General features: G+C 42.3%; 1 protein-coding gene across 3 annotated transcripts in view; it reads right to left on the reverse strand.

Moving 5' to 3' along the window:
* Tex9 (testis expressed 9) overlaps window positions 1-10,334 on the reverse strand; it is a 56,135-nt gene that overhangs the window by 30,959 nt on the left and 14,842 nt on the right. For all 3 annotated transcript variants that reach the window (XM_021172496.1, XM_029481054.1, XM_021172495.1), the window contains exons 2-4: window positions 4,211-4,445; window positions 4,024-4,103; window positions 300-363 (exon numbers count right to left, since the gene is read on the reverse strand). In XM_021172496.1, the coding sequence (XP_021028155.1) occupies window positions 300-363; window positions 4,024-4,103; window positions 4,211-4,282 (216 nt within the window). In that variant the 5' untranslated portion in view covers window positions 4,283-4,445. The remainder of the gene's footprint in view (window positions 1-299; window positions 364-4,023; window positions 4,104-4,210; window positions 4,446-10,334) is intronic.

Below are 10,334 nucleotides of genomic sequence, written 5' to 3' on the forward strand. Positions count from 1 at the left end.
GAGAAAATGCCTTACAGTTGGATCTCATGGAGGCATTTCCTCAACTGAAGCTCCTTTCTCTGTGATAATTCCAGCTGTGTCAAGTTGACACAAAAATAGCCAGTACACTGCAGTAATGTTCTTGTTGGCTATGTGGTTGGAGCATCGGACTAGAAACCACCCCTGTACACACACACTCTTGCTTATTGTCACCCAGTGAGCTGATCATTGATGCTTTGGGTATTTTTAATATGCATGTTATGCATTAGATTTAAAGTTAAAAATTAGCACTCACAGGGGGAAACTGTACGTCTACTTACTATTACTTCCTCAGCTTGTCGAACCAGATCAGCAGTTTTTGCCTCCAATTCTTCATTTAAACGCCTAAAAGCAAAAAATAATGTGATAGTTGGGTTATACTCAAATTGTAACAAAAATAAAAATAATTACATTTGGGCAAGTACATTATAATCAATGCATGCCAAAACACACAACATTTTTAGTCTAAAATGAACCCAGCTACTGGAACCCGCTGCCTCTTCCTACCTCTGGTAGGATGGCAGTACTGCCCTGCCTGTCATGGCCCTTCACTAATGTCTTCTGAAGTAAGTCATCAGACTAGCAAGTTAGGCAAGAGGAACTGGGTGAGTTCAACTCAGCTCCAGGACTAACCACTAGAGAACACAAATTCCAACCATGAGTCTTTAGAGACAAGAGGGAGGGGGTGGGGGTGGGGGATGGGGCTGCTCTCCTGATGATGACTAGAGTGGCCAGAATCACAGAAGCCTGCATGGACTAGGGTGCTACTCTGTATGGAGAGCCAGCTTACAACTCAGCCACACACTTCACTACCAATATCATCATAAATGTGGGACTAATTTGGCCTCCATTTGCACTCTAACAAAAAGCATGAATGAGTATAAGGAAAATGTTTCAAAGGGGAAGTTATCATTTAACCTTTTTTATTTTTTAATCTTTCCTCCCAACTCTTATCTATAGCACACACACAAGTTTGTATTTACCCAGAAACAGGAAAGAAATATATTTATCTTCACATGGTCAGCATCTTAACTGGGTTCACAACAGTCCAGAGAGTACATTTAGCCTAGTGCATTACATTCTGTTCCTATTTCCCTTTTAAAGATTCACACTATGATATATGTCTTTTTCTCCTATTGAAGGATCCCATTTCCAACCATGGCTGAAATTCTGTCAAGGAATTCTCAGGAAGGCTCACTGGCACATAATTCTAAAGTAACAGGAGAATCTAGTCTCTAACCTAAGGAGGAGGGGGAGGGGGAGGGGAAGGACAGATAGCACCATATCCTTTCTTAAAACAGTCTTACCTGCAAGAAATGTGTTCATGTTTTAGGATTACTTGGTTAAAAGAGAAGTATCTAAGAAATAGATTTATTATATTTAAAGTGACTTTTAATTGTTTCCTGGAATAATCAGGACTTAAATTGAAACTTAGAGTCAATGCAGGTCAACCAAGAGGATTAAGCCTATTTTCTACTCTAAATTCATTAAAATGAGAGATAAAATGTAATGGTAGAAATAATCACTAACCTCAAGCTCAAAGGAAATGGCCTCATATTAAGAATGACTCAAAATTCTACGAGAGCGCCACACAGAGGAATAGAAGCCACAACCCCCCAGCAGTGAGAACTCAGTGTGCACGTGAGCCAAGTGGCCATAAAGACTCTGCCCACAACCTCAGGTGATGAGCTGGAAGGACTACCCTGGAGTTCAAACACACGGAGGAGGGGTCCAGGCGGTTCAGAGACAGGCTCCCAACCTTCATCCAACTTTAGTGCAGAAGAGAGGGAAGCCAGTAGGAGAAACACACAGCCAGGCTACAAGGACATTTTCTCATCTAGAAGGTAAGGGCTCTGAAAACTAGCCCTGCCGAAGATGGCTTTAAAAGAATAACAGATCACATTAGCCACCAAGGGAGAACAGGCAGGCACAAGAAGGGAGAGGAGGGACTTACTTACACTATAAAAGACAGAGAGAAACACATTAAAAAATTTGTAATCAGAATTCTAATTTGAAAAAGGGAAAAGGAGAAAGGACAGACTGTTATGGTTTGAAAGTTAACTTCCCCCGGGTGGTTCCCAGCCTGCAGTGCTGATAGGGAGGTGTAGCTTTTGGAGTAGGGTACCAGGAGAGGTCTCTTAGCCTTACAGTCCAGCCTCACTTCCTGCCTGAACTCTGTGTTTCCTGACCTACCGAGGTGCCCTGCCTGCCATAAACTCCTCTGCCATGTGGAGTTTATGACCTGAATTAAAGTGTGGAGAAAAGTTTACATCAATTTTTTTTTTTTTTTTTTTTTTTTTTTTTTTTTTTTTGAGACAGGGTTTTTCTTTTTAGCCCTGGCTGTCCTGGAACTCACTTTGTAGACCAGGCTGGCCTCGAACTCAAAAATCTGCCTGCCTCTGCCTCCCAAGTGCTGGGATTAAAGGTGTGCACCACCATGCCCAGCTACATCAAAATTTTTAAAAATTACATTTAGTCAAGTTAGGAATCAAAGCAAACAACTTTTTAGAGCCTATTTTAAAAGGGATCTATCTACCCAACTCCTGGAGCAAACCTCAAATAAAATAATGAATTATTAATGTGAGCTCTTCAAAATTACAGCTGCTTGTGGTTACTGTTTGTCTTTCATTTTTCATTGTCATAAACAGGGAAAAGGGGATACACAGAAGACACACTATCAAAATTAGCAGATGGTGGTCTCCACCAGCATTCACAGGGCTCTACAGCATGAACCACAGCAGAGCAGTGCTGAAGGTCTTCACACTGCTGAAATGCGTATCTTCTTCTTGTTGTACCTGAAACAAGCTAGTTTAAATGCTTTCAATTTAAAAAGTTAAAATACACTTAAAAAAAAAAAAAAAAAGCAAAGCCGGGCGGTGGTAGCCCACACCTTTAATCCCAGCACTTGGGAGGCAGAGGCAGGTGGATTTCTGAGTTCGAGGCCAGCCTGGTCTACAGAGTGAGTTCCAGGACAGCCAGGGCTACACAGAGAAACCCTGTCTGGAAAATCAAACAAAAACAAAAGGTAAATAAAATGGCAAATAAAGCAGACATAATCTCTGCCCTGGTGGAGTTCAGAGTCCAGTAGAGGAGGCAGAATATAGAAAAGTAAACTACTGCTGGGTATGGTGGTGCATGCCTTTAATCTCAACACTCTAGAGGCAGAGCAGATAGGAGCTCTGTGAGGTCCAGGACAGCCACAGCTGTGTAGTGACCCTGTCTCAGGGAGAGAAAAAGCAATCATGTGAGTTTATTTTAACAAAATATGCTAATTGCAAAAAATTTATTAAACAACTAGGGCCCTGATCAGCACTGTCAGAGGCCCCTCTGAGTTTTACAGTCCGAAGGCAAGTGTGATTCCCTCGAAAAGAGAGGAAAGCAAGAACTACGTCCCTTGTGACCGAAGAGTTCCACGCTATGTAAGTAAGAGACCAGACGCAGGTTAAATGAAAGTGCCAGAGTTGCCAAAACTTTGCAGGTGCAATGACAACAACTAAATGCAGTTCCAAGCAGTGCAATGAAACAAAAATGAAAAGGTCGTTCTGGCCTCTGCAAGAAATTTGGGGAAGGGCAGTGGGGGTTGGCAGACATCGTGAAGCCTGTGTTTTCAAGAGCTTTGTAATTGTCAGAGAACAAGACAAGGAAGGGATATCATTCTTCTCCACCCCCACCCCCCCACCACCACCACCACACACACACTATAGACAGGAGCTTTGCATTTGGAAAACAAGCCTCCAAGAAATTTGTGCAAAGTAAACTCTAGTACTTTGAGAATCCTCAAAATCTGGGGATTTTTTTTGCGCTCCAAACCACTTCCAAGTGAACCCTCCTGCCGTCCAACACGGTTTTGGACTACAGTTTTGCCCCTACAAATATTTTCTCAGGCTACTACTGTGAAAGAGCCAAGGCTAAGGGGAAATGAGGAGAGAGAGAGGGTCCCTATATGCAGCCACCCTGCAGGAAAGGCACCCCAGTTACCGCCCTGGAAATATGAGGGATGCTCACTTGTACTCTTGCTCCCGGGCGAGGAGGTCCCGTCCAGCTGCAAGCTGCCCGCGCGACTGGGTACCTGCAGAACCGCGTCTCTGCAGGTAGAGTTGCAGAGCTCAAGTTCAAGAGAGTCCGGTGTCCGTCCGTCCCGCCCGCCAGCCCGCAGCCCAACCACTGGTCAGTAGTCTGGGGTTGAACTCACCGGCACTCTAACACTTCGTCCCGCCATCTTTACCAACCCCAGGGCGATGCGGTTGCCGTGGTGACCGTACATCTTCCCGCGAGAGTTCTCAGGTCTCGGGCAGCCTCCCGCCAAAGGGCAGCCTCTTCTGTCTCCACCAAGTACAGCTTTTGCGTAGGCTTTGACCAGCAGCTCCTGGTTTTCCCTTCACCCATCGAGACTAGCGCTTTAATCCACAAACCTGCGAGTCCTCTGCCTGGAAATGGAAGGGTTTCTGAGCCCACCACGCAGACAACACGCAAGTATAAGCCCCTTTCTGGGAGTGTTTCTCCAGCCCAGTAGGCCAATCCCACTCACAGTTGTTTTTGCTAAAATGGATTTTTCAGTGTCGTTCTATACTTCTGATTGTGAATATTTACTCACGCCACGGCTGAGAGCTCAGGCAGTCAATTTTGGCGCATGTTTGAGTCCAGACATACCATTCACAGATATAAACCACTTCCTCTGCAAGGCAGGACTAAGAATAGCATCAACAGCACCTAGTCACTGAGATGGAAATGATCTCATGCTTAAGACCCAGGGCAACACAGGGCAGCATCTGATTGTTTGGGGATAAAACTGAGAGTCTAGAAATAAGCCTTTCCATTTAAAGGACGCCAAGGTCATTCAAGAAGATTAGAGGGTTCTGCAACAATGGAAGGCAACTGCATGTCCACACATAAAAGAACAAACTACGGTTGATATTTCACACCAGATTAAAAAAGGAATTCCACATCATAGCTAAATGAAAACCTATCCATAAGCACCATGTGTGTGAATTCTCTGAATACGGAGATTTTTTTTTCCTTTTTTCTTTTTTTTATTATTTTTTTTTTATTTTTGCTATGCCCCCAGAAGAATAAGCAACTGTCTGAACAAAATATAAAGAACGATTAGAATAAAAAAAGAAAAACACTAAGGAGCCGGGCATGGTTGTGCATGCCTTTAATCCCAGCACTCGGGGAGGCAGAAGCAGGCAGATTTCTTAGTTCCAGGCCAGCCTGGTCTACAAAGTGAGTTCCAGGACAGCCAGAGCTATACAGAAAAACCCTGTCTTAAAAAAAAAAAAAAAAAAAAAAAAAAAAAAAAAAAAAAAAAAAAAAACCACTAAGGGGCCTTTTATAGGCATTTATCCAAAGACAATACACAGATAACTAAAACATATAAAAAGATGCTCAGAAGTGTGGGTCTTCAGATAGATGGAAACCAAAACCAGTGTAAGATACCCTCTCCTACACACTAAGGTCACTGTAACTAAAAGGAGACAGGAACAAATGAGGGACTATGTGGAGATATTTGAGCCTTGTGCTGTCAGTGATCATGTAGTAGCTATGTAGATAATCTATTAATTCCTTTATTAATAGATTGCTATTGGTGGCACATCCCCCTAAATTTATTTAAAAAATCAGTGAATAGTACACTTTATGTGCAGTGAATGGTAAATATGTGAATAAATCAAAATGTTAAAACATTTCTAAATGAGTTATTTTAAAAGTTAGAGGCTAGAGAAAGGCAGGCCATGCTTAACATTAACCAAAGTTAAGCTACAGTATCCAGTTCACCTTAAACAAAGATGATTTCAGAGAAATTATTAAGCACAAAGAGGAACATTATATAGGGAGGAAAACCTTAATTCCTCAAGGAGAATTAGATTAGAATGCTAATCCTTAGCATTCATTTGCCTAATGCAGAATTGTCAAGCTGTAGTCAGTAAGACTACACACCGCAAGGGGAAGGAAGCAGGCATACCAGGACTCAGATGGCAACGCCAACATGCCTCTTACAGTAATGGGCAGGTCACGTGACAGAACGCCAGTCCGGACACAGGGATCCTAAACAGCACTAGCAACCATCTTTTAAGTCCATCAGCACTTATAAAAAACTCATGCAAAGTCAGCAGAACCTTCCCTCTTCACAGAGCCATTGGGATGAGGGAGGCTCTTCTTTAAAAGAAGAGAAATTCTGGGCTGCTTTAACAAGTATTACTAATTGGCGGCTGAAGACAACACAAATGTCTCATAGTCCTAGGGGTGAGATGTTAGCGAACTCCTGGTCTTGGCAGGGACATGTCCTTTTCGAAGCCTGTAAGCAGCGAGGAACATTACTGGCCTCTTTCTAGTTTCTACCTGTGACCGATTTGGTTCTCTTGGCTTGATCTCTCCACACACTCTCTCTTCTGCTGGAGACCCAGGCCCCAAATCCCAGCGACGTTTCTTTAGTGGAGTTTGTTTTTAGAAAACTAGGGCAGTTGTGCAGCTGCTTGCATTCATGACCTTCTAACCATTTTCATGGCTGGTAGGTTAATCAGCTCTCTCCTCCATTTCCTTCCATTTTGGGCATGTTTTTACATGTTTCCATGTGTGTGTGCACATGTGCATGCACATGTGGGTGTCTATGCACATGGGTGCACATGTTCATAGAGGCCCAAGGCTGTCAGGAATCATACACTTTCATCTTATTCACTGAGGCAGGGACTCTCAATCAAATCCAGAGCTTGCTGGTACAATCTTGCTGGCCAGCTTGCTCTGGGGGATAATTGTCCATGAGACTGGAATTACAGGCAGGCTGCCACACCTCCCCAGCATTCACGTGGGTTCTGAGGACCTGAACCTTAGTCCTCAAGCTTCTGGAAAGTGCTTTAACCATTTTACAACTATCTCCCCAGTCCCTTAGGGCCCTCTAGAGAAGCAGTATAATGGAAAAGTAGGTAGGAAGACAGACAGACAGACATGAAATTGGCCTAATCAGGTTCTGTATGGTCCCATGGTGACTATCTATAGGCCAAAGAGCTAGAGGTGCTTAGTCTCAGAAGCTAGAAGCCTCAGAATAAAGAAACCACTGAAACTCTGGAGATGCTGGTGTGAGTTCAAGTTCAAAGGTGATGAAGCTGGTCCACTAGTGATGGCAGCAACCAAGTCCAGGTTCATTCAGGAAAAATCAAGCTTGCACTGGCCATTCCCTACTCCCAGATGAAGTAGGAAGTACCATCCTCAGTTAGGGTGGGATTTTGACCCTCCAGTTGCTGACTTATTTGCCAGATGCCTTTGGATACACCCTCATGGCCGCAACAAAAAACTACCTGATCCTGCCCAGAAAATATTTTCCTTCTTCATAGAAACTTTTTTAAATTTTATTTTATTTATTTTATGGCTATGCATATTTTGCCTGGATGGATGGATGGATGGATGGATGGATTTTGTGCAGTACCTAAAGAAGCCAGAAGAGAACATTTGGTTACCTGGAGCTGGAGTTATAGTTGGATGTGAGCTTCCTGATGTGGGTCCTGGGAACAGAGTCTGGGTGCTGTGCAAGAACACCAAGGCTCTTAACTGCTGAGCTATCTTTCTAGCCCCACACCATGAAACTTTAAAGAGAAGAACTTCTAGGAGGAGGAAGAGAAAGCAAGCAAAGTGGCTCATCCACTATAATAAGTTTGGTGCCATCTCAAATAATTTTTGTAAAGATGCAATGCAAATAAAGTAAACCACAATTACCCATAATATGACCCATAATTATTCCACATAGCTCACACAATTGACACGAGGGGAACAAGTTGAGAAGCCCTTAAAATGGCTGAGATCAGACAGCTATGTGCTTGGTACTCAGAATATTGAAAGAAACCTAAAGACATACATACACTTATTTTTAATTAATTAATTAATTTACATGACATCCAGCCACAACTTACCTCCCTCTTCTCCTCCCAGTCCTTTCCCCTTACCCCATGCCCATCCACTCTTCCTCTCTTTCTCTTCAGAAAAAGAGGCCTCCCATGGATATCAAACAGGTCTAGTATATCAAGTTATAGAAGACTAGGTTCATCTTCTCCTATTGAAGCTAGGAGAGGCAGCCCAGTAGAGGGAAAAGGTCCCAAAGGCAGGCAAATGTAGTCAGAGGCAGCCCATACTCCCACTGTTAGAAGTCCCACACAAAGACCAAGCTACACAACTGTCACATATGAGGGCCTAGGTCAGTCCCATGTATGTTCTCTGGTTGCCTGTTCAGTCTCTGTGAGCCCCTATGGGGCCAGATTAGTTCATTCTGTAGGTGTCCTTGAGCCCTTCCTTCTCCTCTTTCAGAGGATTCCCCAAGCTCTGCCTAATGTTTTCCTGGGTCTCTGCATTTGTTTCCATTAGTTGATGGGTGAAGCCTCTCTGATGACAGACCTGTCATATACATTTGTTTTAATGTACTTTATTCATTTAAAAGATGGATCTAAAATGAGCCAAATGATTCTCCTAATATGGAGATCTATGGCACAGTACCTAGTCTCAGAGCATGTATATTCTAGTTAGAAAAAGAAAACAATGCATTAATAAATACTGCCTTTAGATGGGTAGAATGTTAGGTACTTGCAATTAGAAAAGTCATTTACTGCAGTTGTCAGTATATGGGTGCTAGGAATCAAACCTGGGACCTCTGGAAGAGCAGTCAGTTCTCTTAACTGCTGAACCATCTCTCCAGCCCCAAAACATGATATATTTTTATTATTACATCAAAAGATGCCCTTCCACAATCTATTACCTAATTTCCAAAAATACTAGTTTAAACTTCAATTACCTACTCTTGCCTCTTTGTCTCCATGTTCATCTTCTATCTGTATAGATCACAGTATACAGAAAGAACTGAATGGATAGAGTCCACGCCAGCCTAATGCCTGGGCAGTTCTGCCTCCCGGTTCTTAGTGCAGAATACTGCAATGATTTTTCAAAACCATTTTTTTCTTTTCTACATTTCTTTATTTTTAATTCTCCTTCTTTGCCTTTATCAGATAATCCAACAGAGATCTAAAAGTTCCTATTTTAACATATTTTTACTCTACTCTTGAATTCCTCTCAGACCAATGACTTCACTTCTGCACATCTGTGTTCAACACACAAATCTACTGAAGATGAATGGGGTTCAATTTAGCCTTCTTTCCCAACCCAGGAAAGCAACAAAAAGGGAAGCAATCTCCCGACTTGAGAGGTTTTTTTTTTTTTTTAACACAGCTTCATTATTTTGATATGAATTCCCTAGACATCAGACTCAGACATATTCAAATCTAAGGGCACATGCACTCCAAAGATAAATATAAATTACTTTGCAATTACTCAACTTCTTCCTCTTTTAATACAGACAATTGCATTGACATATTTTACACAGTGAAAAGAGATACAAATTTTGGCTAGCAATTAACTTTTTATATAACTATGAGATATTGTAGCCCAAAGAGATAGGATATAGACTTATTAATAATTCTTTTTAAATGTTACATTTAAAATTGGGTCATAATTAGTGATTCCTGAAAAAAAAAATCCCCGGCTAATTTTAATGCCCTAGCTTAAATAATGCTTGAACACAATGGTTTCATCTTGAAAATCTGACAACCAAATTGATACTAATTAAAGCAACTTGAGCAATTTTCCTAGGGCGCTAAAACAAAAATGGAATCTGAAGCTCAGAAACAAATTAGTGTCTGTCATAAAATCAGGTGATTAGGAGATTTTAAAAGAACACGAGTAATGCAGCACAGAGCCCAAGTTCTTCGGGGCATTAAATAGGAGGCTGTTTATAGAGCTTTGTTCCGAGCTCTTCTGGGAGCCGAGTCCTGGGTGGGTCAGGAGGAGAAACTGACCTAGTTATAAGATTATGTCACAGGGTAGCAAGCCAGGGTTCATATGGCAAACTCACCAACTTAGATTGACACTGAATCTGTTCCGGTAGGCCTGGGCGGACAAAATAGAAGATGGAGAAAGGCCTGAAATTTGAGGGTTCAGAAGCAAACGCCTAACAAAAGCATGTGTTTGTGGAGCACTGGATTCAGCCCCTCCAACAAAGGCTGTTAGCATTCTCTCCCACATGCCTTTGTTCCATCATCCCTATCCCCATCGGGAGCTTGAGTTCTGAGTAATAAACTGAGGATTAGGCAGAGATCCTATAAACATGGCCTGGGATAACATGGAGAGGTAAGAAGATGTGAAAAGTCAGGATTCTTGTTCCTTTCCCCTGAAAAGAGCAACTCAAGGGAAAAGGGCTTTCTTTTGGCTTACTGGTTGTCTTGGTTAGGGTTTCACTGCTGTGAACAGACACCATGACCAAGGCAAGTCTTATAAAAAACAACATT

The sequence above is a fragment of the Mus caroli genome, chromosome 9 (genome assembly GCF_900094665.2).
Source record: "Mus caroli chromosome 9, CAROLI_EIJ_v1.1, whole genome shotgun sequence".
Taxonomy (NCBI): domain Eukaryota; kingdom Metazoa; phylum Chordata; class Mammalia; order Rodentia; family Muridae; genus Mus; species Mus caroli.